The 23,686-nt window shown below is 44.6% G+C and overlaps 2 protein-coding genes and 1 long non-coding RNA gene across 7 annotated transcripts in view; 2 read left to right on the top strand and 1 right to left on the bottom strand.

The window, feature by feature from the left end:
• NFRKB (nuclear factor related to kappaB binding protein) overlaps positions 1 to 10,162 on the top strand; it is a 53,314-nt gene extending 43,152 nt beyond the window's left edge. For all 5 annotated transcript variants that reach the window (XM_084803678.1, XM_084803679.1, XM_084803675.1 and 2 more), the window contains 7 exons: positions 657 to 877; positions 1,457 to 1,736; positions 2,853 to 3,107; positions 3,839 to 4,627; positions 4,922 to 5,028; positions 5,984 to 6,119; positions 6,427 to 10,162. In XM_084803678.1, the coding sequence (XP_084659804.1) occupies positions 657 to 877; positions 1,457 to 1,736; positions 2,853 to 3,107; positions 3,839 to 4,627; positions 4,922 to 5,028; positions 5,984 to 6,119; positions 6,427 to 6,552 (1,914 nt within the window). In that variant the 3' untranslated portion in view covers positions 6,553 to 10,162. The remainder of the gene's footprint in view (positions 1 to 656; positions 878 to 1,456; positions 1,737 to 2,852; positions 3,108 to 3,838; positions 4,628 to 4,921; positions 5,029 to 5,983; positions 6,120 to 6,426) is intronic.
• Positions 181 to 18,078, bottom strand: LOC146340499 (uncharacterized). Its single transcript, XR_014783716.1, has 2 exons — positions 17,818 to 18,078; positions 181 to 5,191 (listed from the first exon to the last, which is right to left on the bottom strand). It is a non-coding gene; the product is annotated as an uncharacterized LOC146340499 (long non-coding RNA).
• The window catches only part of ST14 (ST14 transmembrane serine protease matriptase), a 43,292-nt gene continuing 37,429 nt past the window's right edge, over positions 17,824 to 23,686 (top strand). The window contains exon 1 of the mRNA XM_084803685.1: positions 17,824 to 18,573. Within this exon, the coding sequence (XP_084659811.1) occupies positions 18,463 to 18,573 (111 nt within the window). The 5' untranslated portion in view covers positions 17,824 to 18,462. The remainder of the gene's footprint in view (positions 18,574 to 23,686) is intronic.

The raw sequence follows: 23,686 nt of genomic DNA, 5'->3' as shown, positions 1-23,686 counted from the left end.
CGCTTGTTCTCATGCACGTTGCACTAAACCATGGTTTAATGTGACATGCTAACGCAGCCACTGAAAAGCTTTCTGTCCACAGTAGGAGGTATGCTAGGGGTAGAAGTGTTGTTCAGGAAGTGTTTACCTGGACTTCACCACATAGAGTGCTGCTGCCTTTTTCTTGAACTTTTGCCCTCCTTCTCCATCCTATCCAGTGGGAACAAATGGAACTGTATTATATGGAGTCAGACAATTGATCCATGTTGCTCGGTAATGACCCAGTTTGTGCATAACAGCAGCAAATCATGGGTCAATTAAACTGTGATTTGCAGAGTCACATATGAACCACTTCCACTTTGCATAATCAACCTCTGATTGGCCTGATCGTAGATTACTGCGTGATGTGCAAACCCAGACACTTTGGATTGTTTGTAGGTTAAACAATCCAAAGTTAACCTATGATTAGTGGCAGTGGCTCTCTGGGGTTCAGATAGGGGTCCTTCTCAGCCCTACCTGAAGATGGCAAAGATCGAACCCGTGACCTTCTGCATGCAAAGTATGTGCTTTAGTACTGAGCTACCTACCGCCCATCCTGAAAAAGTATAGCTTGTCCAGGATTGTCTGGGCTTAATACAGTGATTGTTCCAAGGATGTCATCTCCTTTGTTCTTATAGAAATCCAGTAGCAAGGAGAGTTCAGTGAAAGTGGTTACTAGTGGCACCTCTGAACCAAGTCAGCTGAGCCTTAGTGATTCCAGCATGCCACCAACTCCTGTGACTCCAATGACACCCACTGCCCCTCCATTGCCAGCAATGCCAATTTCACCACCACCAGTTTCTGTCGTTAGCAAGAGTTTGCCAAGTGTTGCACCAGACCAAGCTAAACCCAACCAAAGGTAATTCTTCTCACTATCTTGATAAAAAGTAGAGATGGAACTGGAATGAAGTCAGAGATGTCTTGTATGGTTGGGTGGGTAGGGAAATTCACTGGTGATAGTGGGGCTGTAAAGCATGTAAGGTCAAAAGAATGAAAAAAAGACAGATTGGACCAGAATTCTAAAGCAGAATTTTCCAGAGCTGAATCCCAAATTAACCAGTGTCATCAAATTTAGAAAGTGGTAGAAAAATGGAAGACTATTTTAGAAAAAGAATTCAAGTTGGCTGACTTGTCTGGGCAATCCAGAAAGAGTGGTAAGTGGGGTGGGGGCCAAAAACAGGTCTCCCAAGCCATTGGGGAAATGTGTTTAGGTAGTATTTCTGGCAATAAATGTATCTGTATGGTAAACTAGTAATGATTTGATTGAAAAGAAAATGATTACCTGTATTGATGCTATTATATCTATTTTAAACCATTGATTTGGTGTGTTAAAGCAAAACACTTGATCAAGTGAAACTTAGTTGATTGGACCGTTCTATCAGAAAGCTGTGTTTTGTTTTTAATTTAACCAAGGGGGTTTTGTTTCATTTCCTCATAGCATCCTTTTAGTATCTTCTCCCACCATGCCGCAGCTTGGGACATTGCTCTCCACCACACAGAGTAACCAGGTACAGGCTGGGTGTCAGCCCCCTTCTCGGGCGGCCAGCCACACACCCTCAGGACTCCCACAGGTCCGAGTGGTTACAGCACAGTCTAGCCTCCCGCCTGTGTCGCAGCCAGCCCCAGCAGTAACACAGCAGCCTCTGCCACCACCACCAGCACCTGTACCTCAGATCCGTGTCCCTTCCACTTCTGCACAAGCCAAAGTACTATCTCAGGTGAGAAATGACTATGTGAAATTAAGTGAGGAGATGGCATTACTAATGATTTCCTCCAGCACTAAATGTGATACACCTCTTTACATCTTTGGGCAACGGTTGTATGTGATGCAATGCAGTTAAACGAATGCGCGCTTCTGAACAGACACCTGCATAACATGGGGGTAAACCTGACCATATGATTCTCCTGTATCTTTGCCCGTATCAGCTGACCTTTGCCTATTCCAGATTCAGAAGGGAACATGTTCAGTCTCTTCCAGTTTAACCCCTCCCACCATCCCCTAAATAGCTATCATGTCCTTGGTTTACTAGCCTGTCTAGTGTTGCTGCCTCTTCTGTTTCATGAAATCTTCAGAAGTCTCTTTTGTGGGCTTTTTTGCTTGGAGCAGGAGGAGAGGTACATCCTGGAACTGGAGAGCCCTCCCATTCTCTTCTGGAGGCAGGACTTCGAGAGCCCTTAAAACCTCGGGAGCGTCCCTCTCAGTTTGAACTGAATGTTCACGACTTTCTAAGACCCATGGGTTTTTTACAGAGAGTTTTCTCTCGGCTCCCTAACTGTGTTAGAGCAGATAGTTTATTCTTTTTTCTTTGAGTCAGCCTTATAGTTCCTGAGTAGGAGGGGATTCCACGGCAGAATTCCAATCAAAGCAAAGCCTTCAGTCTCCAACGCAAATGCATATTACTATCTTAGCAGGCATATATTCCCACATATATTCCATGGAACTTGAGTAAGTTGTACTTTCTGTGTTGCATCCACTGGAGGAAGAAGCATTGAATGGGTGGGGGTAGGGCTATTTGAACTTAATTTAAATGAGGCTTCAGCTGTATGGTTCAACAATATGATGGAACCAACTTGAGAATTGTGGTCTGTTGTCATCTCTTCAGTACACCACATATTCTTGCAAGTAAATCACTAAACAGTTTATAATTATTGGAGAGCTATGCAAGGAACAGAGCATCGTTAAAATAGAAGAATTCCTGAAGAAAATGGGTTTTAAAGGGTTATCAAAAAGAGAGGCAATTAAAAGTGTATTTCCAAGAATTGGGGCAGCCTAAATGGAAGGAACCCACAGAAGATTTGTGATTGTCTTGATATATACTTTCTTTTGCCTTTAGGCTGTTATGACCGTCCCAGTGAAAGCTCCAACCAGCCCAGTCCAGGTGCAGAGGCCAACAGTTTCTATAACAGGAACAGCCAGTATCACTGGGACAGGAATCTCTGCAGCACCCAGTCCTGTCCCCAAGCCACCAGCTAGTTCTCCAAGCAGCTCTGTGCCCAGTTCCTCTACCACTTCTTTATCATCTTCCTCTTCGTCCTCTTCCTCCACCGCTGTCCTCCAGAATGTAGGTGGACAAAATATCATCAAACAGGTGAGGAGCTGTATTGTGCTGATCATTTATTTTAGAGCATAAAAACCTTGTGTTGATCATACCCAGGATCCGTTTCATTCGGTATTCTGACTCCAGCTGTGGCCAACTAGATGCCGCTGGGAAACTTATAAGCCATGCATGATTATTTATTAAGCACTTAAAATTCAACTAAACATTATACAGACCCAGTAGGTCTATGCCAGTCTAATAGACACAGTGCAAAAGGAGGAAGATGGGGGAATGGAAGAGGAAATTCAGGTACATTCGTTACATAATGGCCACTGAAGGAAATAACCATCCACATGTTGCTTGGGCATGGCATCTGGTAAGGGGAGTGGGGTACACTGTCTCTGAATTTGGAAGCTTCATTTAGTGGGACTAATCTCCATGAATTTGTCTAATTCTTTTTTTAAAGACATCCAAAGAAGAGGTCATAGTTTCCTCTTGTGGTAATGAATTTCATCTGTTAAGAATGTGTTTGGCGTACTTCCTTTTAGTCAGATCTGAACCTACTGCCCGGTGGCTTCATTGAATGATCTTGAGTTCTAGTCCTGTATATGAGAGAGAGAACCTTCTCTGTATTTGTATAATAAGCATTGCATGTTATCTACTTTTCAATGGTGTGTGTGTGTGTGTGAGTGAGTGAGAGAGAGTGAGAGTGAGAGTGAGAGAGTGTGAGAGAGAGAGCGCGCGAGCGAGCAAGACTCAGTACAATGTACTTTACCTTACAGGTGGCTATAACTGGACAGCTTGGCATGAAGAACCAGCCCGGGAGCAGCATCCCACTTTCTGCTTCCAACTTCCGCATCCAAGGCAAGGACGTCCTGCGTCTGCCTCCTTCCTCCATTACCACTGATGCAAAGGGGCAGACGGTTCTCCGCATCACCCCAGACATGATGGCTACCTTGGCCAAGTCCCAAGTCACCACCGTCAAACTGACCCAAGACCTCTTCACCACTGCTGCAGCTGGAAGTACTTCTGCTGGGAAGGGCATCTCCGCCACTCTGCGTGTGACATCGAGCCCTATCCAATCTTCTGACTCTCCTGCCAAGACCAGCACACCCACCTCTGCTTCACCAAGCTCAGCTGGGCCTACAGTGGTTAAAGTGACTCCTGACTTGAAGACTGTGGAGTCAACCAGCTCAGCATTCAGACTGATGCCTGCCCTAGGCATGGCTGTGGCAGAGCAGAAGGGCAAAGCCATTTCCACGGTGGCATCCACTGAAGCCAAGCCAGCTGCCACTATAAGGATTGTGCAGGGGATGGGGGTGATGCCACCAAAAGCCGGACAGACTATTACAGTAGCCACTCATGCCAAGCAGATGCCCTCTTCCGCTTCAGTGAGCATGTCTGGCACAGTCCATACCTCTGCTGTTTCTCTGCCAACCATGACTGCCTCAGTGTCCAAGGCGGTTGCTGTAGTGTCAGGAGCAGCAGGGACACCTATAACTATTGGAACAGGAACTACCACTATGCGGCAGGTTCCAGTGAGCACCACTGTCGTATCCACCTCCCAGGCAGTAAGTAACATTGGTTTTCTGTCGGTTAAGCTAGATTGGAGAGTCTGTGCTTCTATGATGAGATGTCATCTTGTCTGTCTTAACTAGACCCTGACCTGTAGTAGAGTGCTGAATGCCACTAGAAACTGTTACAGCTCCTCGTGCACTGCATTGCGTGCATTCTGTGATCCTTCTGCGAAAAGAAGAACTCAGCACTCTGACAACCTTTTTCAGTCTTTTTCTTCCTTAGTGATTGTATGGCAAAGAGGCTGCTGTGAATGTTTATAATTTCTGCGTCTGTTTCCTTTTTCCTAGGGGAAGTTGCCTGCCCGAATCACAGTGCCCCTCTCAGTCATAAGCCAGCCTGTGAAAGGAAAGAGTGTAGTGACTGCTCCCATCATCAAAGGCAACCTGGGTGCCAAGTGAGTAATGCAGGAGAAATTTGTTTAATCTTTCCAACTGTGTTTCTATATTACAAGTGACTATTATAAATCACACTTGACCTTGGGGGAGCTGGGGGTGGCGATGGCCGACAGGAAGCTCTGGCGTGGGCTGGTCCATGAAGTCACGAAGAGTCGGAAGCGACTGACCGAATAAACAACAAAATTATAAATCACAATTAGATTAATGGAAATTGAGTAAAAAAAGGCTTGAAAAAAACAAAACCCACAAATTCCCTCTTAGTCATGGAGAATTCACTGCACAAAAGTTCTGGTTGTAGGAGGTGTTAATACACTGTTTATTCTCACTTTCAGAAACCTAAGTAGTAGTGGATGATCCAGGATTTACTAGGTGTTTTATGTAGCTATTGCACAGTTCACTTTCAGGGTTGCCAGCTTTTCACCCTGCCCCCTAGCTGTCCCTTTAACAGCAGCTTGGTCTGCAGACATTTAGCCAGTGAGAACATTGTATTTCTGTACAGTAAGATGCTTTACCTGTTTATATTTTCCACAAATAATCTGCTATTTAAAACCACCAGAGCAGGCCTAGCCTTTTTCTGTAATCATTTGGCAACCCTGTTCTCCTCTAAAATAACATGGATAGCTGAGAGATTCCTTGACCACCCTTGTAATGAAAAATTTGTCTGTGATCCTGAGTACAGGTTTATGTTTAGACAGCTGCTAGGAAAAACTGTGGCATTTTAGCCCTAAGCAGGTGAATAATAACCTCCTTAAAGAAAATGCTTCTAATTTGACAGAATGACGCTTTTAGCTGAATTTTGCAATGACAGTAATGCTACTCTGCATGGTGCTTAATTCTGAAAGGCCAGTGTGGTGTAAATACATTCCACAGACCTTGCTGTGATGTGAGAGGCACATGAGCGAGATCCACTTCCACTGCCTCTGCATTGACTTCTTGATGGGTTTCTTTCAATAGCATCAGCGGACTAGGTAGAAATATCATCCTCACCACAATGCCAGCTGGAACAAAGCTGATTGCTGGGAACAAGCCAGTGAGCTTCCTGACTGCACAGCAACTGCAACAGTTGCAGCAACAAGGCCAGGCTACACAGGTAAGGACTGCATATCTCTGCCCATTACCCTCAGTTGCCATCAGTGCTTGGTTTTCAAGTGGTATACTCCCAATAGCATTGTACCATATGATTATTCTGTTTATTTTTCATTTTAGAAATTCCGATAGGTAGCTGAGATTTGGGGGAGATGTTCCAATTGGTAGGCTTGCATAAACATTGTAATTGGTAATTTTGTGAAGACAAGTGCAAGCTATTAGCAGGAGCTTTGCTTAGTTACAGTTCGGTTCCCAATAGTATTTATGTTTTCTGCAGTGTGAACATTTAATCTTCTGTCTATTTTACACAGGTACGAATTCAGACTGTCCCGGCCTCCCATCTCCAGCAGGGAACAGTGTCTGGCTCTACAAAAACTGTCTCCACAGTAGTTGTGACAGCAGCACCATCGCCAAAACAGACACAAGATCAGCAGTAAATATAATTTGTCAAGAGATACTCTGGCCCTCTTATACTATTTCCACCCAGTCAGAGCTTGCTAGAATCATCTATCAAGCATCTGGAAGTTGGTTCTCAACATAATGGAAGCACCTGTAGGAAACGTTTGGTTTGATTCAAAATAAGCAGAACCCGTAACACAAGCGCCATGGAGTGCTGAATGTTAATGAGTTTAACTCCTTCACGTTAAGTTAAAAAATCAGAAGTCCTAACTGTGACCTTTCGGTTCTTGGCTCGTTGCCGATACTCTGGTGTGAACGTAAGTTTCAACGATGCCTGCTGTATACAGAAAGAAGAACACAGGGTTTTGCAAGATGTGGACATGTTGTATTAGGCTGAAGCTCAGCCTAATTTTATCCTTTCTACAGTTCTTATGGCCATTCAGGTTCTGGATTTTTAATATTGGTTGCCTAAGCTTTGGTGTATTTGTCTGTGTATTTTATATTTTTAGTCATTTTTTTTAACTAAAACTATTTCTTGGTGAATATGCTTCCCCCTCTCTGCAGAGACTTCACCATTTATCTTCATCAAGCTGAGCGTTTACATAAAATGGTAAAAGACAGGATCTTGTACATATGTGAACTGGCTGTGAAAAAGAGCAAAAAGCAACGGAGCAAAAAGCAAAGCCACTCCCCCTCTCCCCACCCCAGGAACTTTGATAGCTCAGCCTTTCATCTTTTGAAATGAAAGACAGAGCCAGAGTGAGATTGTGCACCAGACTCAATTCCTTCTCACCAATTTGTCTTAACCGATGTTGATAGTAACCATTAACTTTTTATTGCTTTCCCAGCTTTTGAATAAAATGTTACCAAACTACATGAACAGACTTCTGCCATCAGTCCAGATATACTATTATCTGGAACTTTCTCTATGTTTAAGGCAGAAGTAAAAGAGAGATATGTGGCACAGAAGTGGAGAGACCAGAAGATGCTATACCTATACTTCCTTTGTGGGGAAAGAGGGGCCTATCCGATAAAATCCGATATTTATTGCCTAACCTGCTAACAGGCTATGCTCATGTATTTGTAATGTGTTCTTTCACATTATACATATGTGTGTTTTTAATTGGTTATCTGCATTGCAGGCTGTCCTGGAAAATGTAATAATTAAATTAAATATTTTTGTTGCCTTTCGCTGTTTAGTTACAAAGCATGGACCAGAATAACTTTTGAAGGCCTTCAGCTGCAGCTCTACTTTGGGGTGGAGTTGACCTGGCGACAGGGGATTTAGTCACAGCTAACTTGAAAATCTAGAACATCATGCCATTTTCTGGCACCACAACAGCTAAAGAGAACTGCGCGTTTGCACATTTTTGCCACTTATTTTAAATATTTTTGTTTAAACAATAGAACAGAACATACACAGAAGAAAAAAAGTGCACAGAACATACACACATGCGCACATGGTATTCAGCGGAAGACGAAAGCAGTTTTAAGATTGGTTAGTTAAATGTTTTGCCTTTCCTAAACATATACACTCAAAACAATAAACATGCAAATTAATGAAATAGTCAAGACAGACATAAAACCATAAAGAATAGTGGAGCAAGTGGTTCCATTTCTCAACCCTCCCCTCAAAATGAACGAAATATTTTGGCAGTAGGCCATTAACACTCTTCTGTCTGCTATAAGTGTTTCAAATTTGGATGGAATAGATTTTAATTTAGAATTTTCTAGATTTAACTGGTGCTGATAACGCCTCTTCACTGGAAAGGTTGAAACTATGGCGGATTTATATTCATCACTACACCTACAAACCTATACATAGTTCCTTGCTTTTTGTCATTTTTTAAAGGAGCAATTAAAATGATATATTCGTTTTTTAATATTTAAGTTGTCTTGAGGCTGAAGTAAAGGGCAGGATAAAAACACACACATGCAAATGCATATATATTTGTGGGACTGCAGCCAGGGTGGCTCTTAGGCATATTAGTACTACTGCTGCATTCATTCAGAATGGTTCCACTTCCTTGATCCCACTCACTGTCCCCTCTCTGCCTCAATTATATACCTTTATTCCCAAGTCCCCCTTCATGGATCACTGCCTTGTTGTGGTGAAGGGGCTTGCATAACTCAGTGAAACCATAAGCTATGTCGTGCAGGGCCACCCAAGACGGACAGGTCATGGCAGAGAGTTCTGATGAAATGTGGTCCACTGGAGAAGGAAATGGCAACCCACTCCAGTATTCTTGCCAAGAAAACCCCATGGAACGTATCACAAGGCTAAAAGAGATGACGCCGGAAGATGAGCCCCTCAGGTCGGAAGGTGTCCAATATACTACTGGGGAAGAGCAGAGGGTATTTCCAAGTAGCGCCAGAAAGAGTGAAGCGGCTGGGCCAAAGCCGAAAGGACACTCAGCTGTGGATGTGTCTGGTGGTGAAAAGAAAGTCCGGTGCTGTGAAGAACAATATTGTTTAGGAACCTGGAATGTAAGATCAATGAATCAAGGTAAGCTGGAGGTGGTCAAACAAGAGATGGCAAGATTGAATATCGACATCTTGGGAATCAGCAAACTAAAATGGACAGGCATTTTACTACTACTGTGGGCAAGAATCCCTTAGAAGAAATGGAATAGCACTCATAGTCAACAAAAGGGTGGGAAAAGCAGTACTGAGGTACAATCTTAAAAATGATAGAATGATCTCAGTACGAATCCAAGGCAAACCATTCAACATCACAGTAATTCAAGTCTATGCCCCAACCACTGAGGCCGAAGAAGCTGAGGTTGATCGGTTCTATGAAGACCTACAACACCTTCTAGAACTAACACCAAGAAAAGATGTCCTCTTCATCATAGGGGGTTGGAATGCTAAAGTAGGAAGTCAAGAAATCACCGGGATAACAGGCAGGCATGGCCTTGGTGTACAAAATGAAGCAGGACAAAGGCTAATAAGAGTTTTGCCAAGAGAACACACTGATCATAGCAAACACTTTCCCAAAAGCACAAGAGGCGACTCTACACATGGACATCACCAGATGGTCAATATTGAAATCACATTGATTATGTCCTTTGCAGCCAAAGATGGAGAAGCTCTATACAGTCAGTAAAAACAAGACCTGGAGCTGACTGTGGCTCAGATCATGAGCTTCTTGTTGCAAAATTTCAGCTTAAATTGAAGAACGTAGGGAAAACCACTAAACCATTCAGGTATGACCTCAATCATATCCCTTATGAATATACAGTGGAGGTGATGAATAGGTTTAAGGGATTAGACCTGATAGACAAAGTGCCTGAGGAACTATGGACGGAGGTCCGTAACATTGTTCAAGAGGCAGCAACTCAATCCATCCCCAAGAAAAAGAAATGCAAGAAAGCAAAGTGGCTGTCTGAGGAGGCTTTACAAGTAGCTGAGGAAAGAAGGGAAGCAAAAAGCAAGGGAGAAAGGGGAAGATGTATCCAACAGAATGCAGAGTTCCAGAGAATAGCAAGGAGAGACAAGAAGGCCTTCTTAAATGAACAATGCAAAGAAATCGAGGAAAACAACAGACTGGGAAAGACTAGAGATCTCTTCTAGAAAATCGGAGATCTCAAGGGAACGTTTTGTGCAAAGACAGGCATGATAAAGGACAAAGAAGGCAGGGACCTAACAGAAGCAGATGAGATTAAGAAGAGGTGGAAAGAATACACAGAAGAACTATACAGGAAAGATCTGAATGTCCCTGATAGCCAGCGCCGTCACTGAACTTGAGTCGGACATCCTCAAGAGTGAAGTCAAGTGGGCCTTAGGAAGCATTACTAACAACAAAGCTAGCGCAGATGACAGTATTCCAGCGGAGCTATTTAAAATCCTAGAAGATGATGCTGTTAAAGTGCTGCACTCAATATGCCAACACATTTGGAACACTCAACGGTGGCCACAAGACTGGAAAAGGTCAGTTTACATTCCAATTCCAAAGAAGGGCAACGCCAAAGAGTGTTCAAACTACCGCACAATTGCACTCATTTCATATGCCAGCAAGGTTATGCTCAAGATCCTACAAGCTAGGCTTCAGCAGTATGCGAACTGAGAACTACCGGAAGTACAAGCTGGGTTTCGAAGAGGCAGAGGAACTAGAGATCAAATCGCCAACATTCACTGCATCATGGAGAAAGCAAGAGAATTCCAGAAAAACGTCTATTTTTGCTTCATTGACTACGCTAAAGCCTTTGATTGTGTGGATCACAACAAACTGTGGCAAATTCTTAAAGTGATGGGAGGACCAGACCACCTTACCTGTCTCCTGAGAAACCTGTACGAGGATCAAGAAGCAACAGTAAGAACCAGACATGGAACAACCGATTGGTTCCAAATTGGGAAAGGAGTACGACAAGGCTGCATACTGTCGCCCTGCTTATTTAACTTTTATGCAGAGTATATCATGAGAAATGCCGGGTTGGATGAATCACAGGTCACAATTAAGATTGCTGGGAGAATTATCAACAACTTCAGATACGCAGACGATACCACCCTAATGGCAGAAAGCGAAGAGGTTCTAAAGAGCCTCTTGTTGAGGGTGAATGAGGAGAGTGCAAAAGCTGGTTTGAAACTCAACATTAAGAAAACGAAGATCATGGCATCTGGCCCCATCACTTCCTGGCATATAGAAGGGGAAGAAATGGAAGCAGTGACAGATTTTATTTTCTTGGCCTCCAAGATCACCACAGACGGTGACTGTAGCCATGAAATTAAAAGACGCTTGCTCCTTGGGAGGAAAGCTATGGCAAACCTAGACAGCATAGTCAGAAGCAGAGACATCACCTTGCCGACAAAAGTCCGTCTAATCAAAGCTGTGGTTTTCCCAGTAATGTATGGCTGTGAGAGCTGGACTATAAGGAAGGCTGAGTGCCGAAGAATTGATGCTTTCGAACTGTGGTGCTGGAGAAGACTCTTACGAGTTCCCTGGACTGCCAGGGGGTCAAATCAGTCAATCCTAAAGGAAATCAACCCTGAGTGCTCATTGGAAGGACAGATACTGAAGCTGAAGCTCCAATATTTTGGCCACCTAATGCAAAGGGAAAACTCTCTGGAAAAGACCCTGATGCTGGGAAAGACTGAAGGCAAAAGGAGAAGGGGACGGCAGAGGATGAGATGGCTAGATAGCATCACCGATGCAATGAAAATGGACTTGAGTATGCTCTGCGAGAGAGTGGAGGACAGGAAGGCCTGGCGTGCTATGGTCAATGGGGTCACGAAGAGTCGGACACGACTGAACGACTGAACAACAATTCCCAAGTCACTGGTTGTGTTATAGCCTATTAGAGCTTCTTACTTAAGAACATAAAAGCCATGCTGGATCAGAGTGTGGGTCCATCTACTCCAGCATTCTGTTCATACAGTGGCCAACCTGGTATCCACAGGAAACCCATAAGAAGACATGAGTGGAACAGCACCCTCCCACCCATACTTGCTTGCTGCTGACATTCTTTATTTCATTTAGTTCAGACAGGCTTTCTTCTACCTTTGTTTGTCTAATCACCCATAACGACTGGACAGGGAGCAGATCCTTAAGGCTTATGTTAAACCCAGGCAGGTTCATATGGGAGAAAGCAGACTTATGTTCTTAGGTCTCCCACTGTCACGTTCCTAAAGCTTGAAACATAAACCATTCACACCACCTCTGTCGAATGCAGTGGTGCAGTTAGACTCTGGACTTCATGGTCTTATGGGAGGGGTTACTATATATTACCATCTAATGTATATTACTTCACTCACTTCAAAGAGGAGTAAGCCAGCCCTGCAGTCTATTGGGGGCCCCATTCTGCTTAGGAGTCCCATACAATTGTCTCGAACTCTTGCCCTAACAGCACCACTGGTCAAAAGACTTCTCCCCCTCTCCTGCACACACAACCTTTCCAGGACCACAAAAGTCTTGCCCATTCTTGCTCCCACACAAAAATCAACATTTCCCCCCTTTGTCTTGTCTTTTTTAAATTCTAAGCTCTCTATGCTTTGACTTATTCCTGTGTTATATACAGCTGGAGTGGACAAAAGGTAGTTTGAGATTTACTGATATGATTGCTGGTGATTTGCAGTAGATCTCCAAGGGTTTCTGAGTCCCAATAGGTAAAATTCCAAGTAAATAAAATCCTCTGCCATGGCTGACACTGTAAATCACTTCTTTCTTGGCCTCAAGTGTTCTTCACCTATAAAATATGAATATTAATTGGTTGCCTTTGTGCAGTGCCACTGGCCCGTTCTTGTGTTAGAATCCCTAATCTGTAGTAACTCAAGATGTAGATTTGTGCTTATGTATGCAGGTTATATATATATATGGATCATGGGGGCCCAGTATATAATTAGCTCCATTCTCCTGCCACCGTTTTGCAACAGGTTCTGCCTTCCTGTTGCTATATTCCACCTGGCTCTGGTTGATAAACTTCGGTTTCCCAGCAGAAAACAGTAGGTCCCTTAAGTCTGTGTTGTATAGCATTAATCACACATTGTTAATAATCAGCAATTATACAGTACATTTCAAGTGTTCAGAATACTGCAGATTCCAGATAACTGTTCTAGAAGGTTGGCCAGACTCTTACATCCATATTACAGAAGAGGGGGTGAGAGTCTCTTGTTTTGTCTAAGATTACTTGCTGAAATTTGCATCAGATCCTTCCCAGCTTGCTCGTAACTACTATTGCTTATATGCCACTATCATGCGGTGGTTGTGCTAGGTGCATTCAGATATGGGTAACCATAAAGATATATGTATATGTGTTGTTTTTTAATCTAGCTCACTTAGCTTGTAATCTGAAACCTTGGTTGTGTTGCACAGTCAGTCATACTTTATTTGCTTAAAACCAGGTCATCACAAAACAGTATTTACCACCCAATATGAATCAAATCTTCGAGGCTGAGGATAGATTACAGTTTGAAACATCTATTTTGCTGTGTTATACACAAGCAAAAATTGTATGGTAGTAGCTAGGGACTGGGTATCTTTAATAGCTCATTGTACTTTATATAAAGCACATTTCTCAATCTGTGTGCTGTGGCTGCACAGAGATCAAAAAGGAATGGACCGCGTCCAGGCTGTGGGCTGTGGGTTGGGGAGACAAGAACTGAATATACCAGCCTTCCAGATGTGTTGGATTCCACTTCCAATCATCCCCAGCCAGCATGACCATTCCAGTCATCCCCAGCCAACATGGCCAATCTGGACAGATACACCTGGACGAAGAATGGGTGAGGTCACCTCTCCTATAGCAACAACCATTTCCCCTTCCAGAAAGCCAACTTAATAATAGTGAGTTTTGCCCGTGCTCTTGTTACATAATACAGCTCTTTGTTATTTATTCTCGGTGAGAGTACTCAGTGTAATTCTTGATTAAGTTTTCTTGGGCCGCTCCTCTCAATGAATCATTCTTTTATGTGCTCTCTGAGCCAAAGCCCAATGTTCTGCCTAGTGCATTGTCAGTCCCTCTCAATCCCAGTACTGTTTTGATGCTGCAAAAGTAACTCAGCTGAGCATGGTGTAGTCTTTGCAGTAGACATAATATTGCCTGAGCTATCACTTTGGTTCCATCTGCCAGCAGATATGCCTACCTCTGGATAAAAGAATATGGAGCCTTTATTCTTAAATTTATACTACATAGTTTCTTATGCCTTATTTCTTATGCCAAATTGGCACATAAAACAGGTTAATTTCTTCTTCTGTTTTCATTCCTGAACGTGGCCAATTTGGAAGGCATAACCTGTCCGCCCTCTGTCCTGCCAGAACTGATGCCCAAATGCTATCACCACTGCGGGCAATCCTTTGAAAAGTCTTACTGCACCATTCAGGCAACAATTCCTGCCTTCATCTATTCTGTCAACATGACTCTGCATGAATCAGGTGCCTTTTCCCTGCTCCATGGCAGGGCCAGCCTTCTCTGCTCCACATTCTAGATGGGTGCCTCCTTCATCTTCACATTTATTTATTGTCAGGTGGGGAAATGAGATTGATTAGCAATAGGTTCAGGAGGGACAAAAGAAAGCACTACTTCACACAATGCATAATTAAAGTTACGGAACTCACAGCCAGAAGATGTGGGGATGACCACAAAGTTACACAGCTTTAAAAATGGGTTACACAAATTCATGGAGGATAGGTCTAGCAAGAGTTATGCACTATGATAGTTCAGTGTAGGGGTCTTGAACCTTGTTCAGGCCAAGGGCTGAATGCAATGTTGGGGAAGCTCTTGGGGGCCACATTCCAGTGGTGGGCAGGGCTGAAGACAAAAGGGGTTGGGCCAAAACACCAGCACATCTTAGCTTAAACCTCTTACTGCCAGTACCTAAGCCTTTGGGCAGGCGTTCCAACTTTTTACAGTGGTGATAAAACTGGAAAAGCTGGGAAACTGCCAAAATATCAGTGTTCAGAAGAAAGGGAGTGTGACCGGTTGTAGAACCCTGGATGGGACGTATTTGGTCCTGGTCCTGAGCTTCAACACCTCCAAGTCCAGTAGCAATCTCTCTCTTAAGTATCAGTTCCTGGAGAGTAGCATTTTGAGAGGGCCTTTATGCACTGATTTTGGGCTTCCTGGTCCCAGAGGCATCTGGTTGGTCATTATGGGAAAGGGACTACTGGACTAGGGCTTAACTGAACACAAGTGTTATAGAAGTGTGCTGTAAATGATGAACCCTGAGTCTGATCTAGAAGTGCCTTTCTTATAACTGGCCCAACTGTGCATGTAAGCAATATTTTTTAGAAGGAGGCTGCAGTTTGAAAGGTGTATCTCTGGCCATGCCCATACTGGAAAAACTTCACCTACTGATGTTTTCGCTGGTCACACATCTGTTAAAACATAGTGGCCCTGCCATTAAAAACAGTGACAATTCCATTTGAAGAATGAGAGTTTATGGCTGATTTTCATATGTTGGACTACAGCTCCCATCCTTGGTTATTCACTATTTTGGCTGAGGATGATGATAGATGTACTCCAGATGCTTTGGACTATACCAGGTTGGGAAAAACGCTTTCTTGTGTACACATGCTTGCTGTGTGTGTATATATATATATGTGTATGTATGTGTGTTTAAAATGGAAACTGCTTGTGTGTAGACAAACCGCCCTCACCAAGTTACCATGTGCAAAAACCACAAATTATTCTATCAGAGCAAAAACAACAAAGAACCTTGTAGCACATTAAAGACAACAGATTTATTGTCACATAAGCTTTCATGAACTATATAGTCCACTTCATCATCAGATGCATCATGTTGCCTTTGCTGCAACAGACTAAGATTGCAATCCTATACGCCAGCCTTCCCAAACCTAATGCCCTCCAGCCAGCATGGCCAATGGAGGCTGAGAATGCTGGCTGGGAGCTGAAGCCCATCACATCTGGATGTGCACCAGGGGAAGGCTGCTGTGCACCTTATATGGGATACGGCCTGTCCATACAGGTGAAGAGGCAGTCACCTAGGGCACCAAGTTAAGTGGGGCACCAAATTTGAGAAAAAAATACAAATTAAAAATAAAATACAAATTAAAAAATGAAGGTATTTCATATTATGTTTATAATATACTGAATATCATGATCTCATAAAAATTGGACAGACAGAAAAACAGAATGATAACTTTAAATAAATGCACTTTAAAAAATAGGGGCAAAATGTTTCCCAGTTTACTAAAAACCTCAGCCTAGATCTGCCCTTTGGGATGGGGGTGCCAATGGCATGGTTCACTCAGGGTACCAGTCAAATCAGTCAGTCCTAAAGGAAATCAACCCTAACTGCTCATGGGAAGGACAGAAACTGAAGCTGAAGCTCAAATATTTTGGCCACCTAATGCGGAGAGAAAACTCACTGGAAGAGACCCTGATGCTGGGAAAGATTGAAGGCAAAAGGAGAAGGGGATGGCAGAGGATGAGATGGCTAGATAGCATCACCGATGCAATGAATATGAACTTGAGCACACTCCGGGAGAGAGCGGAGGACAGGAAGGCCTGGTGTGCTATGGTCCATGGGGTCACGAAGCGTCGGACACGACTTAACGACTGAATAACAACAAGTCTAGGGCAGCCCTGGGACTAAGTTCCCTTGAACTCAGTAGGATGTACTTCTGAGTAGATACATATAGGAACTGTGCTGTTAGATGGTTACCCCAGATGTCACCACATCAGAGAAATCACTAACCAGATCTCTAATGTGTGATTTTTTTGGGATTGTTCTTAAGTGTGCGCTGTTTTTTTTTTACTTAAAACATCTCACCAAGACAAACAAAACCAATATATGCACAAAAAGCCTGCAGTCCTTTGTGTGCATTACCTGGGAGTGAGTCTGATTTAATTCAGCGGGTCTTACTACTGAGTAAACATGCATACAAAGGTGTACAATGATGACCACTAGCATAGATGGCATTAGAGGATTGCACAAATTCATAGAGGACAGGATTACTGATGGCTATTAGGCCAAGAGAGGTAAACAGAACCTCCATGTTCAGGGACAGTATGAACAACAAGTACTGTAGGCCTTGGGGATAAACAGTCTCCTCCTTGTGGTTTTCCTTGAGGTATCCCACCACTCTGAGGAACAGGATACTGAGCCAGAGGCTGGCGCTTTGATTTGACCCAGCGGGCTCTCTCTTTATATTCTTAGCCATGATAGCCAAATGGAACTGCCATCTTCAGAGGCAGTATATATCCGCATATCTGATGCTGGGGGGCAAAAATAGAAGCAGTTGTTGCATTCCATGCTATACCAGTGGGCCACTCTGGGAAATGAGATGGTGGATTAGATGGACCTCTCATCTGACAATCTAGCAGGGCTGTTATCCATAGGGTTGGGCTGTAAGGCTACAGTTTTAAACATTTTCCAGAGGGGTCGTCTGTTGCAGAAAAAAGAACAAAGAGTCTTGTGGCACCTTAATGACTAACACATTTATGCTGGCATAAGCTTCCTTAGACACTGTGAGCTTCATTAGAGCCATGAAGTGTTAGCCTCAAATTGGCAGATTTCCCATGTTTTGGGAAGGGGCATGGAGATGTAAACTGTTGTCACAGGGAACTGAAATGCAAAAAGTATAGAAAGTGATGATTACCTTAACAGTTGCTATTCACAAAACATTGCTGGGTGTTAACATGGGCATCATTGCAATAGTGAGTCGGTTAACATATGTAGTGTGCTTAAAAAAAGAAGAAAAAGCCCACCTTTGTCCTTATTCAAACCACAGGAAATTGAGTTGAATTTTAAATATAACTACTAGACAGGGAATCCCTGTAAAGGAAGAGGCTTTCTTCCGAGCAGACCTGTCGAGGACCGGGAGGTTACATCCATCCCATCCCTACCTGGTCTTTGCCTCAGGTTGTCCCGAAGAGGCTCCCCCCAGTAGAAAACGGGATCCTTCGATCCGCAAGTCGGTGGCGCAAGCGAGTGATCTTTGGCAGGCATTTTCTGCTCGCGTCTTCACCTGCCAGGAGGAAGGGCGAACGCGAACAAGGAGGGGCTGAGAGGCCAAGGTAACTCTCGTGCGAGCAGGCAGAGCGCGCTTCAGCCCCACCCTTGAAACTAACTTACCTGCGCGGAGAGGGGCGCACAAGGACGCCACCGGGAGCGAAAAAGAAGAAGAAACAACAACGCCGAGGAGGAGGAGGAAGAGAAAAAGAACCAGATTGGGAGGGAGTCACATTTCAGTCACCGGATGTGGAGGGAGGAACTGCAGAGATCAGAACTGGTCTGATTTTTTTCTTTTTTACCCTTTCTTCTTTTTCTTTTTTAAAAGTTGCCTTCTCTGAAGACTTGCAAATTTCAGCTAAAGCAAGGTTTTCCCAGCCATGGCGTCTGGTTAAGGGCTTTTCTTGAGCGGCCCAGGGACTCAGAAGGACTTTATACATTTCTGGAAGCGTGGGAAAAGTCTTGGGGTTCTTAGGGGCTCTCTTTTTCTCTTCCGCGCCCGATCTTCTTCTCCAAGGGGGAGAGAAAAATAAAACTATATGAAGAATTACCGGCTTCCCAACGAAAGGAAAATGAACATTTATCACCCACCTCCTGGGGCCAAAGCGCAGGGTTTTACTTCGGGCCTGAAATACAGCAGTAAGACCGAGGTAAGTGCTGGTCTATTGGGTTTTTGGGGTGGTGGAGGAGGAAGATTGTAATTCTGACGCGCTTAACGTCGGAGTATGCCCATAGGAAGGGAATGGGGTCGCTCCAGAGTGAGCGGGTCGTGGATCACAACCATGATTTACACAGAGAGAAGTTTCCCTTCCGCCTTCCTTGGCTAGTGACTTCTCTTGCTGTGGATTGTTTCCCCAGGAAGTGGCTTTGAGTAAACTTGAGAAATGGGTAAATTTTAGTACTGAATACTGGCCTGTGAACATGCCCCTTATAACCTGACCTTAGTCATTGTTTACTGAGTAAGTTTTACTCGGATGTAAGGCCTATGCCCAACTAAGTAAGTGTACGTAGGAGTGTAGGCTTTCACGAAGAGGGAAGTGCAGGAAGGACAGGCTGAGGTCTGCGATCAAGTTCAGGGACGAGTTGCCTTGACTGTATAGACAACCCAGGTGGTCTGTTGGGGCAGGAATGTTGCTTCTAGGGGTGCCAATGTGCAACGTGAAACATGTCATAGACTTTATTATTATGTTTATATCCTGCCTTTTACACCAAGGCCTTGACTGTATAGACAACCCAGGTGGTCTGTTGGGGCAGGAATGTTGCTTCTAGGGGTGCCAATGTGCAACGTGAAACATGTCATAGACTTTATTATTATGTTTATATCCTGCCTTTTACACCAAGGAGGCCAAGGTGGCGTACATGATCCTCCTCCATTTTATTCTCGCAACAACCCTGTGAGGTAGGTTAGGTTGAGAGTGAGTGACTGGCTCAGAGTCATGCAGTGAGCTTCATGGCCAAGAGGGGATTTGAACCCAGGGCTCCCCAGCCCTAGTCCAGTGCTCTGAGAACTACACCATGCTGGCTCTTCATTGCAATGTCATAAAGCGCTACGTGGAGCATATGTAGCTGTGTATGCTGCACCCTGCCTTCTAATGGGCTTGGGTTGTTGGGGGTATGTTACACTGGTGCTTTTGTGCCTGCTGCTTGTTTTCCCTCACCTTCTGGAATCAATTTGAGCTGAGCCTAAGCCCAGCATGCCCTAATACAGGGGTCCCCAACCCCTGGGCACGGACCGGTACCGGTCCATGGCCTGTTAGGAGCTGGGCCGTACAGCAGGAGGTGAGCATAGGGGTGTGCAAAACCCCCTTACTTTGGATCTGCGGGGGTCCGCACAATGGGGGGGGGGAGGCGAGTCCGCGGAGCTGCCAGCTGGCTCTGGCCGCTGGCGGACTTCTGCCTGCTGGGACGTAAATGGCATCCACATAGCAGACGCCATTTGCGTCCCTGTTCTTCAAGTAATAGGCTACGTAAATCTTTACGTAGCCTGTTACAGCAAAGTAATAAATGTAATGTGCTTGAATCATCCCGAAACCATCCCCCCCAGTCCGTGGAAAAATTGTCTTCCACGAAACTGGTCCCTGGTGCTAAAATGGTTGGGGACCGCTGCCCTAATAGACCACCTCATTTACATTCTGTCACAACTAGGAGCAGTCTCTTAAGTCTACCATCTACGTGCTAGATCAGGAGGGCAAAGGCATACCTAAGGATGTTTTCAGTGGTTGCTCCTCAATTTTGGACTTCTTTTCCCTGGAAAGTGGAAACTCACCAAAGACAGAGCCTGTATATCTTCTTCTGGAAGGAGCGGAAGACATTTGTGTTCAAACAAATTGGCTTTTAGTGGCCAGGGGTACGGTAGAATACTTAATGCATCGTTACCTGCCCTGTGGATGGGTCAGGCAAATGTCCAGTTACATAATAAATAAAATTACTTGTCACATTGTAAAGGATCATAGGATGCAACTCTTAGATCTTACACCACTGGTTGGCATTTTCTGTGATGTTGGAAGCCATTTTGGGGTGCTCTGTTAGGGTCCTGCCACCTGTCTAAGCTGCCCTGATCCAGAATAAAGGGATATTTATGAGCTGATGCTTTGAAAGTACACCTTGGTATCAATAGCTGTGCATTCAGCCTTAAATAATGATACCGTTTTGGTGGAGCATAAAAGCCAGTTGTCTTTTTTGTGTGATTGCTTTTTATGATGACTTAAAAGGGTAGGTGCAGCAGGTTTTCTTCTGGTTGTGTTCTTTCGTCATTGTACAGAAAAGGGTTAATCAACCTTCTCTTGTTAACGTAATGGGCCTGGCTGTTCTTATTTAACTAGACTTTCTAGTTCAGCAGGTGAACATGGACAGAAGCTGAGTATTTGTCTCTCAGTCGATGAGGTCAGGAAAGGCCTCCTTATTACATGGAAGAGAATAGGTTTTCCTTAATTAAAGCTAATCGAATTGTTAAATAAATATTTTTATTAAAAACCTCTTGAACTTTAGCACCAGCAATTTTCTTAAAACACACTGTTAAGGTCTTGATAGGACAATGAGAAACACAAAGAGAAATGGTTGATAATTTGTCCAGTGCTAAAGAAAGGAGCTCAGCTCTCTCTCCCTCTCTTAAAATAAGGAAATAAAAGTTTAGGGCTGGCTCCAGTTTGAGGGGGCTCTCAGCAAAGTGCCTGCTGGAAGGCCCCCACGAAGCCCATATCAAGGGTAGGCGTGTTTAGGCACCTGCCGACAGACGACACCCCTGCAGGGGCCCACTGACAAGAACCCCATAGAGTTTCCTCTCCTCTTTACCCATTGCAACCTGCCTCTCACTCTGGCCCAGGTAATGGTGGTGAAGAGAAGGAGCAGTAGATGACACAAAATTAGGTGAGATAGCTAGGAAAAAGAAAGCAAATACACATTTACAAGATGGGGGATGCTTGGCTCAATAATACTACAAGCGCGAAGGATCTTGGAATTGTTGTAGGTCACAAGCTGAATACGAGCCAACAATGTGATGTGGCTGCAAAAAAGGCAAGTGCTATTTTGGGCTGCATTCATAGAAGTATAGCTTTCAAATCACGGGAAGTACTAGTTCCCCTCTACTCAGCACTGGTCAGGCCTCATCTGGAGCACTGTGTCCAGTTCTGGGCACCACACTTTAAGAAGGATGCAGACAAACTGGAGAGGGTTCAGAGGAGGGCAACGAAGATGATCAGGGGACTGGAAACAAAGCCCTATGAAGAGAGACTGAAAGAACTGGGCATGTTTAGCCTTGAGAAGAGAAGACTGAGGGGAGATAGGATAGCGCTCTTCAAGTACTTGAAAGGCTGCCACAGAGAGAAAGGCCAGGATCTCTTCTCGATCATCCCAGAGTGCAGGACACGGAATAATGGGCTCAATTTACAGGAAGCCAGACTCCGGCTGAACATCAGGAAAAACCTCCTGACTGTTGGAGCAATATGACAATGGGACCAATGACCTAGGGAGGTGGTGGGCTCTCCCACACTGGAGTCATCCAAGACGAGGCTGGACAGCCATCTGTCAGGGATGCTCTGACCTGGATTCCTGCACTGAGCAGGGGGTTGGACTCAATGGCCTTGTAGGCCCCTTCCAACCCTACTGTTCTATGATTCTAGATGCCACTGCCTACTTGCTCACTGGCTCTCTGTGTATCAAGTAAGCAAGTGGTAGTAATGAAGAGAGAGAAGACGAGGAGCAATATCATCTGGTGACAATGGCTGGGGGAAAGTAGACTCATTGAAGGAGGGGGGCCTTGAGGGTATCTTGATCAAGGGCCCTCAAAAACCTGGAGCTACCACTGGGCCCTCTTGGTAGCTCAATGGGCCCCCGGTTATGGGTGTACCTGGTGGCAGCAGCTGGGTTTGTAACCACCATTTAAAACTCCTACAAGGCCCCGCGGTGTTGCTACATTGGGGGCATTTTGAGACATTCAAAATGGCAGCTCACTGATCCAGACTTCTGGGCAGGGCAGGTGTTGGCATCAGTGGGCCCTGCTGTGGCTCTGGGACGCAGGCAGCTGCAGGTGCTGGACCCGCCTACAAATGTTCTAAGTCAGCTTTCCCCAACCTGACAGGTGCCAGGTTGGGGAAGGCTGTTCTGTGCATAGATGAAGTTTTAGAATACTTAGGTTTCCCTGATTGCTCCCTAAAATCCCACTGATTATCTCTCAGATGAGATCCTTTCTATCATGTAAAGGTACAGAAACGTTCCTTCCAAAACTGGGGTGTTCCTAAGCCTTGCATGATGACCGAGGCTGAGGCACCAAAGTCAGCCTCCCCTAATCTGTTGTCCTCACCAGAACATAGGAAGCTGCCTCATCCTGCGTCAGGCCATGGGTCCATCTAGCCCAGTATTGTCGACGCTGACGGGCATCAGCTCTCCAGGGTTCCAGGCAAGATTTTTCCCCCAGCCCTACTTGGAGATGCTGGGGATCAAACCTGGGACCTTCTGCGTGCAAAGCAGGTGCTCTACCACTGACCTACAACCTTCTCCTTTAGATGTGTTGGGCTACAGCTGGCTGGAGGTGATGGAGGCTGTAGTCCAACACATCTGGAGGGCGCCAGATTAGGTGAAGCTGTTCCAGGTCATGAATGCATCAAGCGTCATGGTGTCAGATAGAGGCTGCCCTGAATCTGCCACTTGTCTGTATTGCTGGCATGGGAAATCATGGGGTATGGATGGGTGGTGGACCTTCCGCAAACAGGAAAGTGCCCTTTTGGCATCGCTCAAACGTTTTCCTCAGATGACAAGGGCCTGGTTGGTTGATTTTGCACAAGTTGTTTTGAAACGTTTGGCCAAAAGTTATTCAGGAATAACATTCCTAAATTCCATAAAGGACCTTCTCTCTTTTTTAAATGGAGCAAACATCTTGGGTTCATGCAACAGCTGGCTTACATCCTCTGCGCGCTCTCTCTCTCTCTGTGTGTCTCTCTCTTTTTTTTTTTACAAAGAAGACACCACACTAATCTGTCCAAATAAAGTTGAATCTGTGACCTGGATGAATCGCAGACTTGAAGCAAACTTGCACAGATGGCTTATTTGACGTAATGTGCAGTCCGGTCCTTTGTATATTTACTCAGAAGTAAATCCCACTGTGTTACATTACTCCCACATAAGTGTGGACAGAACTGTTTGCCTTATTTTCCTCCTACTCATAGGAAGAGGCTCAAAGCTATGAAGAGCACAAAGCCCCTCTCCCTCTGACCTTTTGCTTTGCATTACTATTTCCTGTTTCATTCTTGCCTCTACCTTCATCATAAA

This window comes from Heloderma suspectum, chromosome 6 (genome assembly GCF_057233095.1).
Source record: "Heloderma suspectum isolate Gila_16-S chromosome 6, 16-S_ref, whole genome shotgun sequence".
NCBI classification, from domain to species: Eukaryota; Metazoa; Chordata; class Lepidosauria; order Squamata; family Helodermatidae; genus Heloderma; species Heloderma suspectum.
Note: the sequence above shows the minus strand (reverse complement) of the source record. Positions and strands in the feature narration are given on the sequence as shown.